The 26,275-nt window shown below is 40.0% G+C and overlaps 1 protein-coding gene and 2 pseudogenes across 1 annotated transcript; all 3 read left to right on the top strand.

The window, feature by feature from the left end:
* Positions 1–5,731: 5,731 nt before the first annotated feature.
* On the top strand, positions 5,732–9,643 carry LOC147934433 (uncharacterized; annotated as a pseudogene).
* Positions 9,644–9,746: 103 nt separating this feature from the next.
* Positions 9,747–10,761, top strand: LOC147934432 (uncharacterized). The gene is made up of 3 exons (XM_087472255.1): positions 9,747–9,993; positions 10,079–10,379; positions 10,474–10,761. Exons 2-3 carry the CDS (start codon positions 10,263–10,265, stop codon positions 10,759–10,761), a joined length of 405 nt encoding a protein of 134 aa, XP_087328381.1. The 5' UTR covers positions 9,747–9,993; positions 10,079–10,262.
* A 298-nt stretch (positions 10,762–11,059) lies between these two features.
* Positions 11,060–26,003, top strand: LOC109127331 (putative E3 ubiquitin-protein ligase SINA-like 9 pseudogene; annotated as a pseudogene).
* The last annotated feature ends 272 nt before the right edge of the window (positions 26,004–26,275 follow it).

Below are 26,275 nucleotides of genomic sequence, written 5' to 3'. Positions count from 1 at the left end.
TCCTGTCTAGGACATTTGTTTGGCCTTGGTGGCGGTCCTGTTTAGGACATTTGTTTGGCCTTTGTGGCGGTTCTGTTTTGGACATTTGTTTGCCCTTTGTGGCGGCCCATGGGGCAGTGAGATGATCCTTGTGTGGTCATGAGGTATTCTAGTGACGGGATATGTGGTTGGTAGGACATTGCGTTGTCTTACGCGAGCCACGGGAAGGAAACCTGGATAGTGATAGGACTCAGACGTGTTCAGAATTGTTTGCTCGCAACTCTTGGGGGACTTAGGTTCTCCTAGTACTGTCATATTCTAAGACTTTGTGGCTGGAGAGTATGGTTGGTATATCAACTTTGGATGACGATCCGGGGGCCGTTGTAGGGTGGCAACCCGAGAGACAAGTATTGGACTTCCTTATATACATTATGGCATGCAGACGTAGGTCTGATGAGGAGCCAATAAAACTCAAGGTTTAGGCCTATGGGTAAAGGAAAGTCCAAAAGTCGAGAGCAAATAATGTCTGGAACGTGAGTCTATCGCCTAGAGGTGACCTTTCGTAGATCGGTAGGAGGAGTGCGGGCCGTGGAGACGGTTGCACGGGATTCCTTGGCTGATGGTTGTTCGAGATTCGAGGACAAATCTAGGTTGGTGGGGGAGAACTGTAACATCCGCGAACCAGAATCTCGGTTTGGGATATGCATCGGTCGATGCTGGAGATGCATCGGTCAATGCATGGTCGGTTTTGTGCGGTTCGAGTTAAGTTAAACGCTGCGTTTTGGGTTTAGGGAAAACTCTTAAACTCGAGTTTTGTCTCATTCGGCGAGTTTGGCCGTTATTGAGAGAAAAGAAAAGAGAGAAAAGGTTCTTGAGTGTTCTTGAGGATTTTGGGCGATTTGAGGCTGTTCCAGTAGAGATCTGTAGCTGGGATCGTTGTAGGAGCGTCCTAGGAGCGTTGTTTGCTTGTCTAAGGTTCAAAATCTTCTTGGCAAAGGTAAGTGCATGACCACGGCTTATCTAAGCTGGAGATTTCTCTGATCTGCTTGTTCTTTGTGTTGTTTGGCCTGTTAGAATGTTATTTGGGACGTTGGGAAGCTTTCTTGTGGCTTGAGATCGAGTTTTGTGGTTATAGGAACGAAGATCCGGCGAGAAGCTTTGGGAGAAAATGATGCTCGGCATGTGCATCGGTCGATGCAAGTGCGAGGACGGCGCGTACAACCTTAGGGTTATGTGCTATGTCGTGCATGCGTCGGTCGATGTAATGGGAGTATCGGTCAATGCAAGTGAACCTTGCATCGGTCGATGTATATCATGCGTTGGTCGACGCAACCCCAACTGGTGTCGGTCGATGCATGCTTGGTATCGGTCGATGCAGATTCCAGGTTCTTGATTGTTGGTTGATGGTTAGAGATGTCTCTATTGCTTGTGTGTGTAGCCCAGTAGATGGGAGGATTGTCTTACTGAGTGTTTATAAAATACTCATGCATTGCAATTTGTGTTTGTGGTGCAGGTAAAGGCAAAGTGTGATCGTGGAATCAAGGCAATGCAGAAGAGGATGTCGATTGGTTGTTGTCTGGCATTGCTAGGTTGCTAGAGTTGGGTTATTAGAAACATTGCTAGGTTGTTGGTTCTATGATTCCTGTTGGATGATTCTTAAATATTGTTTATGTTATAATTATTGGATTATTATTTAATATTTGCTGTTGGTTATTTCCGCTGTTGGTTGTGATTGTGGTTAGGTGGCTAGTGGGTATGAGACCACTAGTTGTAGTTTATTTATTTATTTATTATTAGTATTGCTATTATTATTATTTATTATTTAGTATTTATTTATTTAAAAAAAAAAAGGTCGGGTCGTTTCATTCAGTCTTAGAATCTTCACATGATTCAGTTTCATATTCGTCGTCTTCAGTATCATTAGTGTCCTCCTCTTCATCGCCTTCACTGTCATCATCTTCTTCATCCATTATTTTATAAAAGCCTTCATCTTCTTCTTCTTAGTAATCATCCCCATAAGAATGGTCTCCATCATCGTCTTCGTTTCCAGATCCACCAGATTCAATATCATCCGAGTCAGTATCAAAAGATTTACTCACCTCATTGGCCAAATAATTTTGGCAACACATCATTAGCAACTGACGAACATGATCACTTTGTGATCTAAGCTCATACTTATTATCGTTAGTCGGAACCATCAAGTCTTTTATATGATCCCAAGTATTGAATTTTCCAACATTGGTTACTTCTCTAATGACATCTTAAAATTTAAGACGTAAACATATCTCAAAATAATGCATAGTACATTAGAAGTTAATTACAGGATATTTTAAATTACGGAGCAAAAGTTACTTACTGACCAAATAATCATCACAGTAAGAGCCATTTTTTATTCAATTATTATCGATAAATTCAAAGTATTTTTCACCTCCAACAATCGGAATATCAGTAATCTTGGTCTTAAACAAAATAACAATCTTGTATCGATGAGTGGTAGCTTTGCATGACCCATATTGATCGACAACTTTAAAATTTTCAAGTTCAATCGAATCGCCAACACGAAATTTGGACACAAATTTGTCATAAACATCACCACGAAAACTACACTGGATATTCTTACCCTATTCAATAAAATAAATTTAATCATATTACTATAAAATATGGATAAGTGGCATGTTTAATAGATTCAGTAATTAATTCAGAATTAAAACATCTAACAAACCTGGTTTTCAGTTAAAACCATCTCTAGGGTTAAACCAAGTTGGAGAGATTTTTCTTCCCATAAACACAAGATTCTAACCTGTATTTTTCATTCGTATTTTAAAGGATTCAAACGCAAAACACGATCAGTCGGAGAATACATGGCCATAATATAACCTACACTAAGCGAAACCAGTAATTATAATCAAATTTAGAGTTTCAAACATAATAAAGGCATTGAATGAAGAAATTTTTTAAGAAACTTGGAATATATTCGGGATTTGGATATCAATCATAAGCTCTGATTGACGTCTATATATATAACCTTAGAGATTCCTAAAAATTATTTAATATTATAAAATTTGTGTATTTATAATAATAGATATGTGTAAATTTCTAACATATATATCTCTTGTATATGTTAATTTACTATTTTAAACAATACTTACTTACATCCTAATCTATCGATTATGTAAAATCTAATAAATATATTTTATTTTATTTTTAAAGATAACCAAAAAAATATTTATTTCCATCTTTATCACTTTAAGTTTATAATAAATATACTCATATAGATAATCATCCATTTAAGCAATTATATATAACATATTTATATATATATTCGTCGAGATATGTTTATTTTCTTTTTTCAACAATAGTTATTTCCATCTTTATCATTACAAATTTGTCAATTTTATATGAATCGTAAATTTTATCCTTTGCCAGTACGACTTTTACAAATAAAGGTATATAACAATTATTTGAGTTGTTTTACATGTATATTTTCTATTAAATCTGTGTAACTGGCCAAATTATATTTATTATAATCTTTAGAATTAATTGGACGTCTCCTGCGTGTTGAAAGCGTGTTGAAAGCTCTGGATATCTTTTGGCTAACAATGTGCACACTGAACTTTTTTCGAATTCGAAAACGAAGAGTAAGTTTTCGTATTATAAAAATTTCTTACATATTTATCGTTTAAAATTTACGAAATTTCAAAAATTTGAAGATATACACGATCATTCCATCATTCAAATATGTATAATTTATTAATCTATTATAAAATTAATTAGTACTTTATCCGAAACCTTTTTGAATAAATATTTTCATAATTCCAAGCTTTATTAAAAAAGAATCTACTATACAAAAGTCATAATTTAAATATTTTTTATTAATAATTTAAATAAGATTTAATGTTACAGTTAAATAAATTTAGATTAAATTAAACGAACAAATATTATAGGAATATTGTAGGATGACAAAAATTGTCTTCTCTTTGATGTTGGCTTCCACATCATCTCTTTATGACACCAAACAGAGAATTTAATTGTTGTAGTCGTCGAAGGAATCATAACATCATCCTCAGGACCATCCTCGTTGTAGTATTCTTTAGGTATAACCTACTCAATATGTATTTTTTTTAAGTAATAATTAAAAGATGGAAGTTATTATCAATTTTCAAATAATTATATAACATGATTATTTAAGTAATCTAAAATGAATTTCAAGCTAAAGATAAAAATAAAAAAATTTCATTTCTACATACCCGAAAATATGCATAGCTATTAACGATCATAGTTTTCCTGCAAAATAGGCGATCCAAGTATAATCAAATTATGAAAAATAAATTATAAAGACTAGAAATAATTTAACACGTTAATCATTCTGATTATATAAATTAATACCTAATATTAATTAGAAACAAATTTATTGATCGATTCATCTGGTCCGTGATACCTACGTCAAATACTTATTATCTAATATAATATATTAACAGGAAAATAAAAGAATAATAAGATCCATATGCAATATATTTCTTTAAAAGATGGAAGATAAATAGAAGAATATATAATAATATATTATTATATCTTTTATGGATCTGGATTCCCAAAAAACCACTATACGAACAGGAAAATAAAAAGAATCAGTCGATTAATCATAAAAAACAGAATATCGGAATACAATTAAAAATTTGAGAACATTATTAAAGATTTAAACGTTAAACCTCAACAAAAAAGCACAATACTATACCTTTTTTGTAAGGTGAACCAACAACAACCAAAGCTTTATGATTTGTGGATCTTGCTTTCCAAGAAACCAATATACGAACAGGAAAATATATAGGAACAGTCGATGAATCATAAAAAACAGCAAGATCGGAATATAAATATAAATTTGAGAACATGAATAAAGAATTATTGAAATTCAAGAGAAGAGAGTTTTTTTTTTCTTTTTTTCTTTATTGAGTTATGGTGAAAGCAAACGATAACATTGTATTTATAGTTGCAAACACTACAAAAATTTGGAGTTTTAATATCACAGCAGTATAGTGTTTATGGCAATAACGCTATCGTTATTAGACCTTTACTTTTTAGATAGTGTTTGTGTATATGTAAACGCTATGTTATATTGTATTAAAAATTAAAAAAAAATTCCGTATTTTTGGGCTATGTTTAATAGCAACACCAAATAGTAAACGCTATAATAGTGTTAGGCGGTAAACTAAAAATTAGATCCCGCGACACTTAGAAAAATTTGGAGGCTAAAACTTTTCACTTCTCGGCAAAAATCCCCAATTGCCCAGGAACCCTAAAATTTCATTTCTTCCCTCTCTCTTTTTTTGCTCGATTTTCACTGTCTTTTTGCGAAATCCGACTGTGTCCCACACAAATTTTACTCTCCCAAATAGATCTTTGTCACATTACCTAAAATTTAACTCTCCGAAACAGGTCTTAGTCATAGTCTTTGCGAAATCGGATTGTCTCCCGAGTCTTTCCAGCTTCTCCTCGCTCAATTGTGGTTTTATTCTTCTGGTAAATCTCACTCTTGTTCATTCTTTCGATCTAGGGTTTTATTCGTCTGATTCTTCTGATCTGTTTCTAATTGATTATTTTCGTTTTTTTTGTCAGTCAATTTAAGGAAAAGTGAAGACAATCTAGAAGGTATCTCACTCCAACTTGATTCTTCTAACATATCTTGTTCTTTTGTGTTGTGACTTAACGTGAGTGTATTTGATTACTTGTGTGCACATTTGGTCGGAGCTGTTGTAACATGGATAAAAGTTGGGTCTGGTTACCAAGGTATTAACTTGAATGTTCTTCATCCATATCATTCAGATTCGGGTTTCTTAGTTTTTATTTGTCTACCTTTATTACTTACAGGAATAATCTTGAGTATGAGCTAGGAGCAACTAAATTTGTGTTTGATTCAGCAAGATGTTTGGGTAATCTATCAGATATGTTATGTCGTTGCATTGACTGTCGCAATGTGGTTCATCAGTCAAATGAGACAGTGTTGGAGCTTCTGGTTATTAGAGGGATGGATCTAAAGTACAAGAGAAGTAAATGTTGGAGTAAACATGGGGATATAAGGATTGAAAAGACAGCAGATGTTGATACGTCTGAGTACGAGGCTTATGAGTTGATTAGGACAGCTTTCAAGTCGAGTGAAGTCAAGAAATTATCTCAGAATCACAATGTAGAAGAGTCGGAGGGTATTGACAGTAAAGAGGAAACCGAGTTTAGGAAGAAGTTAGAGGATGCAGAAACTCCCTTATACTTGACGTGTGCGAACTACACAAAGGTTTCTGCAATCATGGGACTTTACCGGATAAAGGTCAAGAGTGGGATGTCAGAGATTTTTTTTGATCAGCTACTGAAATTAGTTCATGACATGCTACCTGGATACAATGTGCTGCCTAAGTCTACAAATGAGATGAAGAGATTCTTAAAGCTTTTTGGTTTTGGTTATGAGTCCATTCACGCCTGCATAAATGATTGTATCCTTTATCGGAATCAATATGCAGAATCAACAAGTTGTCCAAGATGTAATGAATCAAGATGGAAAACAGATAATCTCACCGGTGAGGAGAGGAAAGGGACTCCATGATAAGCAAGTTTTCACCTAGGGTATCAATTCCCTATGCAGTTGTAGTAGAAAGGGTTATCAATCCAAATGGTTGTCTATTGCTAGCAGGAAGGATATGATCAGAACAATACAAGTCAAGCCAAGCAGATAGGGTTTTTATCCTAACAGGCCTAAAATAAATAAAAGAAAGGAATGTAAACAAAGAAACCACACGACCTAAGCACTCGAAGCAAGCAATCGAGTACAGGATCGAGTGGGGTAATCGAGTAAGCAAATGAGATATGAACAACTCGAGGTATTACTCGATGCAGGTTATCGTGTACCTGATCGGGTAGGTGGTCGAGCAAGTAAAGAAAATGTAAACAAATAAAATACGAAAGCTCCTAAGGATGGGGTAATCGAATCCTAAGTATTCTAGACCAGTACGGATGCCTTACATGCCTCAAGCAATTATTTCCTAGACAATGAATCTCTAAAACCTTGTCACCACACTCTCGCACTAGCAACAATCAACCTTGATCACTTACCACACTCTTGCACTAGCAATATGAACAAGCATGCATTAAGAATGATTCATTATTGTCAGTAAACTCAAACTCATCTAATTTCTTACTCAGAGTCAAGTAAACCTCTAGCATTGGCTAATTTACGCATCTTATCTACACCTCTCGGTCGCTGAAACGCCCTAGATCTAATCTCAACCTCTCGGTCTGTTGACAGAATTAAGAACACCAACCTAGAAGGAAATCTATCAATCATTTACAATCAAACTAAAGCATCCTAACCGATCAAGAACACAAAATCATCTATCCCATCCCTAGAAATTTTACTACACTACTTGGACATGACAACAAGGAACATAATAACGAAAATGAATGAAAATTGCATTGTATTAAAATATAGAGTAGAGTAGAAAGAGTACAAGATAGAAATCTAAGAAAACTATAAAAACTATGAAATAAAAATGCAAAAAACGAGAAGGAAAATGTTTGAGTCGCTCAGTTCTCTCACAGAGGCTCTCGCTCTCTGGTTTGAGGGTCTGCGGCGTGCTCGTTTGCGAGCTAGGAGAGGAGGGGGTTTATATATGGAAACCCTTTTGACCTAGCTTCCGAGACCTGCCCGATGGTCTACTCGATGGGGTACACGAGGATGAAGTCGTGTTACTCCTCGGGTGGATCTTTGGGTTTTTCTTCATGCTCTTGGATCCTCCTCGATCGTGTTGGGGTTCGGACTTGTTCTTCCAGCTCGATGGCTCTTTCGGGTACATGTTCGAGTTTTTCCTTGTTTTTCCTATTTTAGGCTCTTTAGCACCTGTTTTCATCCAAAACATGCAAATGCAAAAATGCAACACCCTAAATGGTCTAAAAGTGAATTCCTACAGTTAATGACCTAAAAATGCTAAGTTAAGGGTATGAACAATGCAAAATATGGACAAAAAAGGATGCTAAAAACATGTAAATTAGAGAGTTATCACTCCAACAAAGGTGCTACGGTACTTTCCAATAAAAGATAGATTTAGAAGGATGTTTAGATCAAAACAGTTGGCTGAGGATTTGCGTTGGCACTTCACTAATGCTAGTGAAGATGGTACAATGCGGCATCCAGTGGACTCCTTGACTTGGATCCAGGTAAACGATAAATGGCGAGAGTTTGCTGGGATGCTAGAAACCTTAGACTAGGAATTTCTACTGATGGGATGAATCCGTTCGCTATCTAAAACACCAAGTACAGCACATGGCCGGTGTTCTTAGTCAATTACAATATGGCTCCCACGGAGTGTATGAAAGAAGAGAACATCATGTTGCAATGTTGATACCTGGACCAACCGCACCAAGCAACAATATTGATGTATATCTACAACCGTTGATAGATGACCTAAAAGACTTATGGAATGATGGTATGGAGGTTTATGACTCGTTTAAGCAGGAGAGTTTCACTCTAAGAGCTATATTGTTGTGGAGTATCACTGACTATCCAGCATTAGGTACATTAGCTGGATGTAAAGTGAAAGGGAAGCAAGCGTGTATTGTCTGTGGGAAGGATACACCTCATAGGTGGTTAAAGTTCAGTTGCAAACATGTATATATGGGTAACAGGAAGCGTTTGAGACCTGGGCATCCTTACAGGCGTAGAAAAGGGTGGTTTGACAACACGGTGGAGGTTGGTACTGCAAGTAGAATTCAGAGTGGAGCAGAAATACCTGAGAGCCTTAAAGATTTTAGGAATGAATTTGGTAGACCTTTAGATAAGAAAGGCAAAAGAAAAAGAGTTGAAGCAGATGATGATGATGTGAGTTCAGCTGATGAATATGAAGAAGGCTATGATCAATGGCTATGGAAAAAAAGATCAATCTTCTTTGACTTACCTTATTGGAAGGTTAGTAGATATCATAATGAAAATTGAATTTGGTTCTGAATTTTAACTACAATAGTGTGTTTCTGATTTTCACTTGTTGAATGTTGCAGTATCTGCCTCTGAGGCATAATATTGATGTCATGCACGTGGAAAAAGAATGTGTCTGATGCACTATTATCTATTCTAATGCATAGTGGAAAATCCAAGGATGGGTTGAAAGCAAGGAAAGACTTAGAAGACATTGGTATTCAAAGCAACTTACATACGGAGATACGTGGGAAGAGAACCTACTTACCTTCAGCTGCGTATTGGCTTTCTAAGGAAGAGAAACGTAAATTGTGCAGAAGGTTATCCAAATTCAGAGGTCCTGATGGATATTGTGCCAACATCTCCAATTGTGTGTTAGTAGATTCTCCTAGCATTGGTGGTCTGAAGTCACATGACCTTCATGTCATAATGCAGAACCTGTTTCCGGTGGTATTGAGAGGTTTACTGCCTAAAGGACCTCGTATATCAATGAATCGTGTATGCAATTACTTCAACAGGTTGTGCCAATGTGTAATTGATTCAGAGAAGATAATTACACTAGAGTTAGAGTTCGTGGAAACAATGTGTCAGTTGGAGAGATACATTCCACCTTCACTTTTTGACATTATGTTTCACCTGCCAATACACCTGGCAAGAGAAGCACAATTGGGTGGCCCTGTACACTTCAGATGGATGTACCCTTTTGAGAGGTAATTTTTATGTTCTATATATTTAAGATGTTAACGTACGTGTAACTATATACATCATAACAAGTTTTCTTATGTACATGTAGATACATGAAGACACTATTGATGTGGTTGTTGGTGAAGGAGAATACTGTTCAAGTGAACCTACATATAAGATTGGTCGCATTACATTGGGTCCTAATGCAGCAGCTGTAATTGTGAAGTCTGCATCAATCCTAGAAGCATATATCTGGAGACCTACTCCAACCATTGTCTCACTTAGTCAAGTTGTAGGAGGTAAAATCGCATGGCCCACTGACAAGATAATATTGGACGATTCCCTATCCCAACCTCCTAACACTACTAGTGAAGAGGTAAATTACGACTGCTGTTTTTCTCTCTAGAATAATGTGAATTAGATTACTAATATTTGATTGTATATTTTTTGCGACTTGTTATCAACCGGATGCATCACTAGGAAGAGTTCACATCTTTGATTATTGGAATGCAAAAGTGATTTGATTGCTGAGGGTCTGTTGTTGTCAACTGATCCTAAACATTTGGTGAATGATATTGCATTGGGACCAAATGCTGCAATTGTTAAGGTCCAGCTAGTGGTAAACTCTGATGCTTATTTATGGAGACCAATGCGTGAATACTCAATCATGGGTGATGCACTAAATGAGACCATAGCATGGCCTATTGATAAGATAAACCTAACTGAAACACTTCCAACAGATGAATCAACCCGGAAATCAAGTCAGGTAAGTTTTTGCAACTAGTTTTTTGAATGTTTGATTGGTTGAAAATTTAATTGCAATTGTTGTTCTGATGATGTGTTATAATTTTTGCTTTTAGAGTGCTAGTCCCAGTACTGGTAGTAGCAGCAAATATGCTAAACAGAAGTGTATTCTGTTGGATATTGATAACTCTGGGCAGAGAGTTGCAACCGGTCGTTTATCTTCAACTGATCCAGCAGTGAAGGTTCATTTCGTCCCTTTAGGTCCCAATGCTAGCAAAGTATGGGTAGAGGATTCAAAGGTTGATGGTGCTAGAGTATGGAGAGCAAATTCTGAAGTTGAATTCATAGCTGATGTTGTAGGAACCACTGTAGCTTGGCCTAATGACAAGATTATATTCATTTGAGGCTGACTTTGAATGAACTTGTATCTTTAGAATGTTTGTGGCTTTGTGACTTTCAATCTTATTGGATATTTTAAATTTCTTTTAAACAAATCACAATTTTTACCAAAAAAAAAAGAATAAAAAAAATAAAAAAAATTAATGAGATTGTGTATATTCTAAAAAATTTATGTTTTATGTAGAATGATTTATTTAGTTTTTTTAAAATTTTTGAATAAATGATCAGTTGTTTCTAAGTGATTTATGTCCCTCAACGCGGTATCCGTCAATATGATCCATTATTACAATATCTCTTCATATTATGTGCGGACAGTATGAGCCACCAAATCAAAACCAGGGTCACTTCTGGAGATATCCGCGGTGTTCGCATAGGAAATGGGGTTCCTCTAGTCACTCACTATTCTTCTGCCAAGCCAATGCTCGAAACTGTAAGGCAATCAAGGAAGCTTTTGAAGTTTACGAGTGTTACTCAGGGCATCAAATAAATACAAGCAAATCTTTGATCACCTTTGGCTCACGGGTAAATGGCCAACTTCAAAATAGAATGAAACGAATTTTGGCAATACCAAATCATGGTGATGGTGGAAACTACCTCAGATTACCGGAACAGTTTGGAAAAAGAAAGAAAAATGAAATGTTCCATTACATCGTTGATAAGGTAAAATAATGAACTTCTTCTTGGCGTGGACGCTACCTTTCACCTGCAGGAAAAGAGATACTAATAAAGTCTATAACTCTATCCATGCATGCATACTTAATGTCATGTTTTAAACTTCCACTAGGAGTCATCTCAGAGATAGAGTCAGTCATTCAAAAATTTTGGTAGGAGAAGAGTAACCAACATAGAGAAATATCTTAGATAGCTTGGAAACGCTTACAGTATTAAAAGGCGGATGGCAGTTTGGGTTTTAAAAATTTGGAAAACTTCAATAATGATTTACTTGCTAAACAAGCTTGGAGACTGATTCAACATCCAAATACCTTATTTGTTCGACTCTTCAAGGCTCGGTACTACAATGACGGTTGGGTGGGGATGAAGAAGGATGTAGCTAGTTGGGTCGCGAGGTACGACGTGTGTCAGCTAGTGAAGGCTGAGCATCAGGTTCTAGGAGGGTTACTGAAGAGTCTTCCCATTCCAGAGTGGAAGTGGGATATGATTACTATGGACTTCGTGGTAGGTTTGCCAGTGTCCAGGACGTTTGATGCTATTTGGGTCATTATGGACCGGTTGACTAAGTCAGCACATTTTCTGGCCATTAAGAAGACTGATGGAGCAGCGGTCTTGGCTAAGAAGTATGTGAAGGAGATAGTCAGGTTGCATGGGGTGTCAGCGAGCATTATGTCTGATAGGGATTCCAAGTTCACTTCGGTGTACTGGAGAGCGTTTCAGGCAGAGATGGGCACTAAGGTGCATATGAGTACAACTTATCATCCCCAGACAGATGGACAGTCAAAGAGGAAGATCCAGACGCTGGAGAATTTTCTGAGAATGTGTGTGTTAGATTGGGGAGGCCATTGGGCAGATCACTTGAGCTTGGTAGAGTTTGCTTACAACAACAGTTATCAGGCAAGTATTAAGATGGCTCCTTATGAGGCTTTGTATGGGAGGTCCTGTCGTACACCGTTATGCTGGACTCAGGTGGGGGAGAGAAGCATTTACGGGGAAGATTTTGTTCAGGAGACCTCAGAGAAGATTCAGATTCTCAAGCTGAACATGAAGGAGACTCAGGATCGGCAGAGGAGTTATGCCGATAGGGGGAGGAGAGATCTTGAGTTTCAGGTAGGAGACAGTGTGTACCTCAAAATGGCTATGTTGTGGGGTCTAAAAAGGTCATTGACTGAGACTAAGTTGAGTCTGAGGTATATGGGTCCGTTCAGAGTGATTGAGCGTGTTGGACCAGTGGCATATAGACTGGAGTTACCTGAGGTTATGCGTGCATTCCATAAGGTTTTCCATGTTTCTATGTTGAGCAAGTTCCTCCGTGAGGATGATCAGTTGTTAGCTAAGATTCCTGAGGATCTTCAGCCTAACATGACTTTGGAGGCGAGACCAGTGAGGGTTCTCGAGAGGAGGATCAAGGAACTTCGGAAGAAGAAGATTCCTTTAATGAGAGTCCTTTGGGACTGTGATGGTGTTGAGGAGCAGACTTGGGAGCTTGAAGCGAGGATAAAGGCAAGGTTTAAGAAGTGGTATGAGAAGCAAGCTGCGACTTGAGCTTGTCTAGCCTGGTCCCATCTGTAATCCATGGCTGGAGCGGGAATGGAGTATTCCAGCCCATCTCTCTTGTTTACTTGGTCGCTTGGGGTGGTTGGTTGTGCGACTAAGTAACAAGATGAGGTGGTGCACGGGGTACAAAGTTTCTGTGAGGCGGGGTTTTTGGAGGAAAGTTTCCTGAATTAGGAGTTCCAAAAGTGGAAAGTGTTAAAAATGGAAAGTTTTATGTAAGTTAAAATTTGTCCATTTTAGTGGAGAGAGCCTTGGAGGGGCTTGTGAGGCCTTAGTTGCGGACTTTTTAGTCATTGTGTGGCCTTAGTGGCGGTTTTTTGAGATATTGTGTGGCCTTTGTGGTGGGTTGTTTACCCAGATGTGTGGCCTTTGTGGCGGGCTGTTTAGCCAGATGTGTGGCCTTTGTGGCGGGCTGTTTAGCCAGATGTGTGGGCTTTGTGGCGGGCTGTTTAGCCAGAGTGCCTGTTTAGGCGGTCCTTTGGGACAGATGGTCTTTGTGACGGTCCTGTTTAGGACATTTGTTTGGCCTTTGTGGCGGCCCTTGTAGCAGTGAGATGATCCATGTGTGGTCATGAGGTATCCCAGTGAGGGGATATGTGGTTGGTAGGACATTGAGATGTCTTTACGGGAGCCACGGGAAGGAAACCTGGATAGGGATAGGACTCAGACGTGTTCAGAATTGTTTGCTCGCGACTCTTGGGGAACTTAGGTTCTCCTAGTACTACCATATTCTGAGACTTTGTGGCTTGGGAGTATGGTTGGTATATCGATTTCGGATGACGATTCGGGGGTGCGCTGTAGGGTGGCAACCCGAGATACGAGTATTGGATTTTTCCTTATATATTATGGCATGCGGGCTTAGGTCCGATGAGGAGCCAACATTATGGCATGCAGACTTAGTTCTGATGAGGAGCCAATAAAAACTCAAGGTCTAGGCCTCTGAGTAAAGGAAAGTCCAAAATTCGAGAGCAAATAATGTTTGGAGCGTGAGTCTATCGCCTAGAGGTGACCTTTCGTAGTTCGGTCGGAGGAGTGCGGGCGGTGGAGACGGTTGCACGGGAGTCCTGGGCTGATGGTTGTTCGAGATTCGAGGACGAATCTAGTTTGGTGGGGGAGAATTGTAACACCTGGGAACCGAAATCCCGGTTTGGGGATTGCATCGGTCGATGCAGGTTCAGTTTTCTGCGTTTTGACTTAAGTTAAACGCTATGTTTTGGGTTAGGGAAAACCCTTAACACGAGTTTTGACTCATTAGTCGGGTTTTGGCCGCTTTTGAGAAGAAAAAAAGAGAGAAAAGTTCCCCTAAGTGTTCTTGAGTGTTCTTGGTGATTTCTGGAGATTGGAAGTTGTTCCTGTAGAGATCTGTAGTTTGGATCGTTGTAGGAGCTTCCTTGAAGTGTTTTTTTGTTGGTTTAAGGTTCAGATTCGTCTTGGCAAAGGTAAGTGCAGGACCATGGCTTATCTAAGCTAGAGCTTCTCTGATCTGCTTGTTTATGTGTTGTTAGGCTTATTAGATGGTTATTTGGGACGTTAGGAAGCTTTCTTATGGCTTGGGATCGAGTTTTGTGGTTGCAGGAACAAAGATCCAGCGAGAAGCTTCGGGGAACACGATGCTCGGCATGTTGCATCGGCCGATGCAAGTGCGAGGACGACGCGTAAAACCTAGGGTTTTCGTGTTATGTTGAGCATGCGTCGGTTGATGCAGTGCGAGTGTCGGTCGATGCATGTGTAACTTGCATCGGACGATGCATCCTTAGGGTCGGTCGATGCATCCCCATGTGGTGTCGGTCGATGCAGAGTCCTGGTTTGTTATTTGTTGTTTGTTGATTATTGGTTGATGGTTAGAGATGTCTCTATTGCTTGTGTGTATAGACTAGTAGATTGGAGGATTGCCTTACTGAGTGTTTATAAAATACTCATGCATTACAATTTGTGTTTGTGGTGCATGTAAAGGCAAAGTGTGATCGTGGAATCAAGGCAATGAAGAGGAGGATGTTCTAGGGACTCGATTGGATGATGTCTGACATTGCTAGGTTGCTAGAGTTGGGTCATTAGAAACATTGCTAGGTTACTGGTTCCATGTTTTCTGATGATTTGGATATTGGTTTATGGTTATATTTGATTATTAGATATTTTATTATTGGAATATTATTGGTTATTGATATTTGTTATTTCCGCTGTTTGATTGTAGTTGTGGTTAGGTGGCTAGTGGGTGTGTGACCACTAGTAGTAGTATACTGTTATTATTATTATTATTTACTATATATTATTTATTATTAAAAAAAACGGGTCGGGTCGTTTCAGTTTGGTATCAGAGCCCTTACGGTTGTAGGTTTGGGTTCACTAGGTTTCTGTTGTGATGTTTGGGATTGCATGTCTTGATTGATTATGTGTGTTAGTCAATTGTGTGTGGCATGGAGTCCTAGAACATCCTCTTTGAGCTTACAGTGTGATTCCACGATGAGTATATGTTTTTGTGTGATGTATAATTGTGTGCTTAGCCTTCTGTTCATGGTAGTGCAGATGGTTAGAGAGGATGTTGTTGCTAGTCGTGGTCGTGGTCATGGACGCGGACGTGGTCGTGGTAGGGCAGAGTCCCAGGGGTTAGTGAGACCGAGGACCAGAGTGTGACAGCTGAGGGTGTTGGCGAGTCCCAGGGTGTCCAGGAGGATTCCATGAATGTGGCCGGAGGGGGCGATGTTGATGCTCCAGTGGTCGGTGATGCTAGGGTCCCGGGTGTGGGAGTCCCAGCGGGTTGAGTCCCTGGTGCTGACTTTAGGGCTTTGCTAGCACAGTTGTTCGAGCGGTTGCCAGCAGTGGTACCGGCCCAGGCTCAGGTTGTGTCACCAGTGGTGGCGGAGGAGCGGCAGCCAGTGGCTGCGGATGCAGGAGCACATGGACGTTATTTGTCCATGCTCAAGGAGATGAAGGGTCTCGTGACAGCGTAGTTTTTGGGTGGTACAGATCCTACTGCTGCAGATGCGTGGAGGACGAGTGTGGAACGTAACTTCAATACTCTAAGATATCCTGAGGAGTTTTGGGTGGACATTGGGGGCCACCATTTGATTGGTGATGCTGAGGTGTGGTGGAGATCAGTGGCTGCTAGGAGAGTGCAGAGGGAGATGACTTGGGCTAACTTCGTGGGGGAGTTCAATTGCAAGTATTTTCTGAGAGAGGCATTGGACCGGTTGGACGTGCGGTTCCTTTAGTTATCTCAGGGGACGCGGTTAGTGCGGGAGCTGGACTTAGAGTTCAGTCGATTTCTATGTTATGGGGGTCGGGCTATGGAGTCTGAGGAGGCCCAGATCAGAAGGTTTATGAGGGCTCTTCGTGATGACTTGAGGGTCCATTGTAGAGGACGGAGTAACACTACGCGTGCAGAGCTGGTTGAGACTGCGGCTGAGATCGAGGAGGACATTCGGGCACAATCAGTGGCGGTTAGTCCAGCAGTTCAGCCTAGTAAGGCTCAGCATCATGCATGTTCTAGCAAGGGCGGCAAGCCTGCATAGGGAACCAAGAGGAGGTGGGAGGCTACACAGAGGCTGAGTGGTGCGAGTTGCTTCGGTTGCGGGAGCAGGGAACACATGATTCCTAGCTGTCCCAAGAGGAGTGCTCCGACGACAGCGGCTCGTGTATGCTCTCATTGTAGGGAGCCAGGGCATATCAGGCCCTTGTGTCCCAAGTTGCAGCTGGGGGCAGTTGCAGCAGGTGCAGCCGAGAGGGCAGCAGGTTGCACGGATTGAGCATGTGCCACGGTTTTACACGACTACAGAGACTGGTGGACCCAATGCCGGGGCGATCAAAGGTATAATTTCTGGTACTTAAACTTTGTGAATTTCAGTAGGTTCAGATTTTATGTTTTTCCTGTGATAATGTGTTAGGTTCTCAACACATGAGGTTTGTGTAGGGACCTTGTTGGTGGGCGGGTTTAAGTCCCATGTTATGTTTGATTCTGGAGCTTCTCATAGCTTCATTACTCCGGAGTGTGCAGAGAGCGCGGGAATCAGAGGGGATCCCGGGGAGCGTACAGGAGTTGTTAGAGTTGCGGGAGACAAGTTCCTGAGGGTTATTGGACGAGCTTGAGGAATTGATATTCAGATCGCAGGGGAGTCGTGGCCAATGGATTTGCTTATCCGTCCAGTGGAGTTGTATGATGTTATTCTAGGGATGGATTGGTTGCATCGGCACATCGTGCATTTAGATTGCTATCGAGGTAGAGTGGAGTTTGAGCGTCCAGGAGGGAAGTTGGTTTTTATGGGTATTAGACTGACTTCGGGAAGTCTCGTGATCTCGGCCATTCAGGCTGGGGAGATGATCAAGACGGGCCGTGAGGCTTATTTGGTTACCATATCTATGCCAGAGTCAGTGGGGAAGTCTACGGTTAGCGGTATCTCGGTTGTAGAGGAGTTTGAGGATGGGTTCCAGTCGTTGCAGGGGTTACCACCATCTCGGTCTGATCCTTTTACGATTGAACTGGAACCAGGGACGATGCCGTTATCAAAGGCTCCTTACAGAATGACTCCACCAGAGATGGCAGAGCTGAAGAAGCAGCTAGAGGATTTGTTAAGTAAGGGATTCATCCGTCGTAGTGTATCACTGTGGGGAGCACCGGTGTTGTTTGTCAAGAAGAAGGATGGGAATTTCCGGTTGTCTATTGATTACAGGGATTTGAACCGGGTCACTGTGAAGAACAAGTACCCTCTTCTGAGGATCGATGAGTTGTTGGATACGTTGAGGGGTGCTACTTGGTTCTCCAAGGTAGATCTGGCGTCGGGTTATCATCAGATACCGATAGATGAGACAGATGTGAGGAAGACTGCATCCAGGACGAGTTATGGGCATTATGAGTTTGTGGTGATGCCTTTCGGGTTGACTAACGCACCAGCAGCGTTTATGAGATTGACGAACAGTATGTTTCAGGAGTTTCTGGATTTATCTGTCATCATTTTCATCGACGACATCCATGTTTATTCTAAGAGTCCTGAGGAGCATGCAGTGCATTTGAGGGCAGTTCTGGAGAAGCTGCGGGGGTAGAAGTTGTTTGCTAAGTTAAGCAAGTGCAGTTTTTGGCAGCGTGAGATGGGTTTTCTAGGTCATATTGTGTCTGCAGATGGGGTTTCTGTATCCGGAGAAGATTCGGGCTATCAGGGATTGGCCTAGACTGCAGAATGCCACAGAGATCAGGAGTTTTCTAGGTTTGGCAGGTTAATACAGGAGATTTGTGCAGGGATTTGCGAGCAGGGAACGTCCTATGACTAAGTTGACAGGGAAGAATGTTCCTTTTGTTTGGTCACAGGAGTGTGAGGAGGGCTTTGCAAGCCTGAAGGAGATGTTGACTACTGCGCCAGTGGTGGCTTTGCCTGAGCAGGGATAACCCTATGTGGTTTATACAGAGGCATCTAGAGTTGGTTTGGGATGTGTGTTGATGCAGCATGGGAAGGTGATTGCCTATGCTTCGCGGCAGTTGCGGAAGCATGAGGACAACTATCCTACTCATGACTTAGAGATGGGTGCTATAGTTTTTGCCCTGAAGATTTGGAGATATTATCTTTATGGTGCAAAGGTACAGGTGTTTACAGATCATAAGAGTCTGAAGTATATATTCACTCAGCCTGAGCTGAATTTGAGGTAGAGGCGGTGGATGGAGCTTGTGGCACACTATGATTTGGAGATAGCCTATCATCCTGGTAAGGCTAACTCCGTTGCAGATGCACTGAGCCAGAAGAGGGTAGCTTCGGCTCAGGAGCAGGAGATAGAGTCTCTGGTAGGAGAGATCAGTGCGTTGAGTTTGTGTGCTGTGTCTCAGGAACCATTGGGTTTGGAGGCGGTTGATAGAGCAGATCTTCTGAGCAGAGTGCGGTTGGCTCATGAGAAGGATTTGGGGCTGGTGAATGCCTCAAAAGATGTGGATTCAGAGTATCAGGTCTCAGATAATGGTACTATCTTGGTGCACGGTCGGGTTTGTGTGCCCAAGGATGAGGAGTTGAGGTAGGAGATCCTGAGAGAGGCTCATGGGAGCAAGTTTTCTATTCATCTAGGAGCGACTAAGATGTCCCGTGATCTCAAGAGGTACTATCATTGGGTCGGGATGAAGAAGGATGTAGCTAATTGGGTCGCGAGGTGCAATGTGTGAAACTAGTGAAGGTTAAGCATCAGGTTCCAGGAGGGTTACTGAAGAGTCTTCCCATTCTAGAGTGGAAGTTGGATATGATTACTATAGACTTCGTGGTAGGTTTGCCAGTGTCCAGGACGTTTGATGCTATTTGGGTCATTGTGGACCAGTTGACTAAGTCAGCACATTTTCTGGCCATCAAGAAGACTGATGGAGCAGCGGTCTTGGCTAAGAAGTATGTGAAGGAGATAGTCAGGTTGCATGGGGTGTCAGCGAGCATTGTGTCTGATAGGGATTCTAAGTTCACTTCGGTGTTCTGGAGAGCGTTTCAGGCAGAGATAGACGATCCAGATGCTGGAGGATTTGCTGAGGATGTGTGTGTTGGACTGGGGAGGCCATTGGGCAGATCACCTGAGTTTGGTAAAGTTTGCTTACAACAACAGTTATCAGGCAAGTATTAAGATGACTCCTTATGAGGCTTTGTATGGGAGGTCGTGTCGTACACCGTTATGCTGGACTCAGGTGGGGGAGAGGAGCATTTACGGGGAAGATTTTGTTCAGGACACCTCAGAGAAGATTCAGATTCTCAAGCTGAACATGAAGGAGGCTCAGGATCGGCAGAGGAGTTATGCCGATAGGAAGAGGAGAGATCTTGAGTTTCAGGTAGGAGACAGTGTGTACCTCAAGATGGCTATGTTACGGGGTCTGAACATGTCATTGACTGAGACTAAGTTGAGTCCAAGGTAGATGGGTCCGTTCAGAGTGATTGAGCGTGTTGGACTAGTGGCATATAGACTGGAGTTACCTGAGGTTATGCGTGCATTCCATAAGGTTTTCCATGTTTCTATGTTGAGAAAGTGTCTCCGTGAGGATGATCAGTTGTTAGCTAAGATTCCTGAGGATCTTCAGCCTAACATGACTTTGGAGGCGAGCCAGTGAGGGTTCTCGAGAGGAGGATCAAGGAACTTCGGAAGAAGAATATTCCTTTGATGAGAGTCCTTTGGGACTGTGATGGTGGTGAGGAGCAGACTTGGGAGCCTGAGGCGAGGATGAAGGCAAGGTTTAAGAAGTGGTATGAGAAGCAAGCAGCGACTTGAGCTTGTCTAGCCTGGTCCCATCTGTTATATGTGGCTGGAGCGGGAATGGACTATTCCAGCCCATCTCTCTTGTTTACTTGGTCGCTTGGGATGGTTGGTTGTGCGACTAAGTAACAAGATGAGGTGGTGCTCGGGGTACAAAGTTTCCGTGAGGCGGGGGTTTTGGAGGAAAGTTTCCTGAAATAGAAGTTTCCAAATGTGTGGCCTTTGATGCGGGCTGTTTAGCCAGAGTGCCTGTTTAAGCGGTCCTTCGGGACAGATAGTCTTTGTGATGGTCCTTCGGAACAGATGGTCTTTGTGACGGTCCTGTTTAGGACATTTGTTTGACCTTGGTGGTGGTCCTGTTTAGGAAATTTGTTTGGCCTTGGTGGCGGTCCTGTTTAGGACATTTGTTTGGCCTTGGTGGCGGTCCTATTTAGGACATTTGATTGGCCTTTTTGGTGGCCCTTGTGGCAGTGAGATGATCCATGTGTGTTCATGAGGTATCCTAGTGAGGGGATATGTGGTTGGTAAGACATTGAAATGTCTTACACGAGCCACGGGAAGGAAACCTGGATAGGGATAGGACTCAGACGTGTTCAAAATTGTTTGCTCGCGACTCTTGGGGGACTTAGGTTCTCCTAGTCCTGCCATATTCTGAGACTTTGTGGCTTGGGGGTATGGTTGGTATATCGACTTCGGATGACGATCTGGGGCACGCTGTAGGGTTGCAACCCGAGAGATGAATATTGGACTTCCTTATATATTATGGCATGCGGGCTTAGGCCCGATGAGGAGCCAATATTATGGCATGCAGGTTTCGGCCTGATGAGGAGCCAATAAAAACTCAAGGTTTAGGCCTCTGAGTAAAGGAAAGTCCAAAAGTCGAGAGCAAATAATGCCTGGAGCGTGAGTCTATCGCCTAGAGGTGACCTTTCGTAGTTCGGTCAGAGGAGTGCGGGCCGTGGAGACGGTTGCATGGGAGTCCTTGGCTGATGGTTGTTCGAGATTCGAGGACAAATCTAGTTTGGTGGGGGAGAATTGTAACACCCGCGAACCGAAATCCCGGTTTGGGGATTGCATCGGTCGATGCAGAAGGTGCATCGGTCGATGCAGGTTCAGTTTTCTGCGTTTTGACTTAAGTGAAACGCTGCGTTATGAGCAAAGGGAAGAGGAAAACCCTTAAGTCGATTTTTTTATCTCATTAGTCAACTTTGGCCGTTTTTGAGAGAAACAAAGAAGAGAAAGAGTGTTCTTGGTGATTTCTGTGCGTTTGTGGCGTTTTCTGGTGAGATTGAAGGCTTAGAACGTTGTAGGAGCTTTCTCTGATTTGCTTGTTATGTGTTGTTAGACATGTTAGATTGTTATTTGGGACGTTGGGAAGCTTTCTTGTGACTTGGGATCGAGTTTTGTGGTTGTAGGAACAAAGATCCGGCGAGAAGCTTTGGGGGAAAACGATGCTCGAGATTGCATCGGTCGATGCACTCTGTGCGTAGGTCGATGCAAATGCAAGGACGGCGCGTAAACTCTAGGGTTTTCGTGCTGTGTCGAGAATGCGTCGGTCGATGCAATGGGAGCATCGGTCGATGCAAGTTAGCCTTGCATCGGTCGATGCAGATCTTGCGTCGGTCGACGCAACCTCCAACTGGTGTCGGTCGATGCTGAGTCCTGGTTTGTTATTGTTGATTGTTGATTATTTATTGATAGTTAGAGATGTCTCTATTGCTTGTGTGTATAGCCCAGTAGATGGGAGGATTGCCTTACTGAGTGTTTATAAAATACTCATGTATTGCAATATGTGTTTGTGGTGCAGGTAAAGGCAAATTGTGATCGTGGAATCAAGGCAATGAAGAGGAGGATTTTCTAGGGACTTGATTGGATGTTGTCTGGCATTGCTAGGTTGCTAGAGTTGGGTCATTAGAACATTGCTAGGTTGCTGGTTCTATGATTATTGTTGTTTGGTTATTTGATATTGCTTATGTTATAATATTGGTTTATTATTGGTTATTGTTTTGGATATTGGTATTTGTTATTCCGCTGTTTGGTTGTGATTGTGTTAGGTGACTAGTGGATATGGGACCACTAGTGTTTATTTATTATTTCATATTTTTTTTTTATTTTTTTTTAAAAAAACGGGTTGGGTCGTTTCAGTATCTTAGATGCAAAACAGAGAGCTAATCAATCATATGGCTAGGCATCCATCTTAGCAGGTTTGAAAATAATTAAAATGGGATTGCGATACAACATTGGTAATGGGGAGAGAGTGCGTGTAAATTTGGATAATATCACACCAACTCACCCTCCAAAACCAGTCTGCAGCATCTCACCGACTGAAACTTTTCCGCTATCAAACCTCATCTCCTTAAATGATGCATACCAGTTCTAGGACAGTGAAAAGATTAATCAGCAAATCACCCCTAAAGATCATAGTTCGATTTTCAATACTTCCCTTCCCAGGAAACAATCGCCGGATAGAATAATATGGGTTTGTAAGTTTAAAAAGGCAAATATGGAAACTTAACATTCTCCCTAAAATAAAATATTTCCTATGGCGGGTCCTTTCAAGGTCTATACCCACTATTACTCGCTTAATATCTAGGGCTATGAACTTAGACCCTGTTCGCCCACGATGTTTCCAGAATGATGAAACAATTGAACAAATACTATTTTTTTGTCTCTACGCTGCATCAGTATGGCAACTGGCAAACATCCCTACCCATGTCATTTACTCTTCATCTATTACTTGTGAATCTTTTCTAGAGGCTATTTTTACATTTCAAAATGATCGTGATATCCTAATACACACAAAACTCTTTCCGTTTTGGATACTTTGGCATATTTGGAAAACGCGAAATAGGTTTATCTTTGATGGAGTCCAGGAAAACCCTTCACATATAGTCATGCGGGCCAAATCAGACGTGCAAGAATGGTGTCAGATTGAGAATGATACACAACGAGTCACATTACCAGTTCACCAATCAAAACCAACACATTGGACAAGAGTAACAAATATGGGGCATGCTTCATCACCCTAAGGGAAAACTCTTCGAACTGCTATGCAACAAACATGGAAACAAGAAGTTATCAATGTTGTTTTTGAAGGAGACTGTGAAACAGTAACTAAAATGCTGAACAAGTGTGTATATATTGCATCAATTGAAGGAGTCTACCAGGATATACTACACTGGTCACAAATTTTTCAGCAAATTCAATTTGTTTATACTCCAAGGATTTGTAATAACGTAGCTCATCTTCTAGCAAAATTAGGATGCACAACAAACTTTTTTTATTCGAAATGTTTTCAACCTTCTGTTTGGTTATCAGCCGCTTTATGTAATGATTACAATTTGTCATCAATATAACTACTTTTTGACGAAAAAAGTTAATAATATTTTTTTTATTTTTTATTTTTTAGCAGAAAAATAATAATAGATAATAAACAGATGAACATGATGTCAGTTATAATCAACGTTAATTCTTTTAACAAGCGATGTTAATATTTTGACTTTAAACATAACTTTGGTTTTGAAACTGACGTAAAAAAAAGTTTACGTCGTACAAAGTTACGTCACTTTGAAAACTGACTTGAATATAGTAAAGTCATCACTTTATTACCGATGTTAGATCTATAAAGAATCGATGTTAGATGCCGTGTTTTTTGTAGTGACTTTCGAGAAAATAAAACATGATGTCATAAACTACATATGTAGGAAGCAAATAAAAATTTACAAAGACCTCAAAACCCTATTTATATTAGTTAATTCATTGAGTAAAACAAAATTTCTTGAATATTGATGTGGAAAATTGGAATCAGTATTTTTTTTTCTAATAACGTGAGTACACCATTTATATTGATTTATTTACCGCTTACTACAATTAAAACATCTAACACATAATAAAAATATACAAAATAGCTTATTTCTTGAGGATAGATTTTCAACCTAAACTTTGTAGTAATGTTAACTCAACATCCAAATTACGTTTTTAGGCAAACATTCATCATACAAATATTATTATTATCAAATTTCTGAAACGTTTCATAACTTATTTACAAAATGTTTTACATTCCAACAATTCATGAAAGCGTCATCTTATTAGTATCCAATTATTAGCATTCACGTAAAATTTTACTCTATTTTCATCACTAAAAATATGTTTTTATATCAAAAAATATTTTATTGTTAAAAAATACTATTTATCACCACTTATAAAATGTCTTTGTGGAAAAATTAAATCAATTTTATAACCCTTAACTTTTATTTTGATATAGTTCATTTAACCACTTCAATTGTTTTGTGACATAATTTATTTAACCACTAAATTATTTATTCATAAAAAAATTTTGGATGAAAAATGAGAAAAAAAAAATATCAGAAAGTTCCCATAAAAAATTATGGTGGCGACCACTTCCTTTTTAAATCTTAAAGGTTTAGAACTTCTACAATAATAAACCATCAATGTGACAATTTTGTTACTTAAAACCTTAAAAGTGGTTACTGTGTTCGCGTGACCTACAAAAATTAATGGACAAAATGATATCATCAATAGACAAACAAAGCTTTTTTTTGTTATAAATAATGACATCATTTTAATTAATATTTTAATTATAATTAGTTTTTTAATTAAATATCTCTTTATCAATCTTAGAATATAGAATTTTATTAAAATAAAAATAATGATTAAAGCCATTTTATTATTAACAACGGAAAATGAAGGGTTTTGTTGATGGAATAGCTGTTAATTTTTTGTGGGCCCATGAATATAAAAGCCACTATTAAAGTTTTAAGTAGCAAAATTGTCACTTGATGGTTTATACTTTATAGTGTGAGAGTTTAAAATTTTGGATGTTTAAAATAGAAGCTAAATTTCAAACCAAACTTTATATATATAAAATATATTTTATTATTATATAACAAAAAATCAGTACAATTATGTTAATAATTATAGATTATTTTTTTGAATATATAAATAAGTATTTATCGTTATATATTTTTTTGTTATATATAATTTTTATATGGGTATTCGATCACCATATCTGAGAAACATATTGTGAAAGCTTAACCGCTAGATTTTTTTAAGAGTATCACTATTCACTAGCTTTTGGGTTCTTGTTGTTTATTGGTTTTTTTTTTTTTTTGAAATTGTAGTGTGATAATGGACACTTGGCTTGCTCTTCTTGCTGTCCAAAACTGAGAAACAAATGCTCTATCTGTGCTTTACCTATCGGCCACAGTCGTTGCAGAGCAATGGAGAGTGTTCTTGAATCGATCTTTAACCCGTGCCCAAACGCCAAGTTCGGTTGCACCAAGAATGTCTCTTACGGGAAAGAATCAACTCATGAGAAGGAATGTATCTTCTATGGATGCTCTTGCCCTGCATTTGGTTGCGACCACACTTGCTCGTACGAGGATCTCTTCCTTCACTATATTATTACCCACGTGGTCAAGGGAATACACCAGCCTGTTACGTTTAGGATTGAGACTTTCGTTGCTGCCCTGCTGAACATCAGTGATAAGATCAGAGTTTTAAAGGAATATGAGTTGGGTCTGTTGTTTGCGGTGCAGTGTTTTAGGGAGCCTTGTGGTGTGTATGTAACTGTAAGCTGCATTGCCCCCTCTGCTCCAAAAGTAGGAGAATTCTCGTATCACCTCTCCTACACTGTGGATGGCTACACTACGACTTTTGTATCACCAGAGGTGAAGAAGGTTCTTGAAGTGAGTTTTGAACATGAAGGTTCCCTGACAATTTATTGCGTGGTGAAACGTTGAACATGAAGATTTGCATCAAGAAGTGGAATCGAAATGTAAGAAGGTTGGCCTTGGCCGGGTGATATATAATTAGAAGGAGGGCCTTTTTTTGTGCTGTCGACACCCACTTATTGTTGTTAACATGTAAATTTTTATCTGATGAACTAAGATCAGAAGCTGCTTTTATGTAAGTAACAGAGTGACTTAGCTAAGATCAGAAGTTGCTTTACGGCTTTTTAGTTAACAAGGTTTTAGTTTAGACTGGATTTTGTACTTTGTAGGCTCATGAGCAGAGCTATAATTGTTCAGCCCCAAGCTTTCTCTCCTTCGAATGAAGATGTACATTGCTCTAGCA

This window comes from Camelina sativa, chromosome 11 (genome assembly GCF_030686135.1).
Source record: "Camelina sativa cultivar CO46 ecotype springtype chromosome 11, ASM3068613v1".
Classification (NCBI taxonomy): domain Eukaryota; kingdom Viridiplantae; phylum Streptophyta; class Magnoliopsida; order Brassicales; family Brassicaceae; genus Camelina; species Camelina sativa.
Note: the sequence above shows the minus strand (reverse complement) of the source record. Positions and strands in the feature narration are given on the sequence as shown.

What these genes read in the sequence shown, in the direction of transcription:
- LOC147934432 (XM_087472255.1), top strand. Translation starts at nt 10,263, where the DNA reads ATGCGTGAATACTCAATCATGGGTGATGCACTAAATGAGACCATAGCA. An exon ending in CAACCCGGAAATCAAGTCAG is followed by an intron (nt 10,380 to 10,473) that starts GTAAGTTTTTGC and finishes TTTTGCTTTTAG; the next exon opens with AGTGCTAGTCCCAGTACTGG.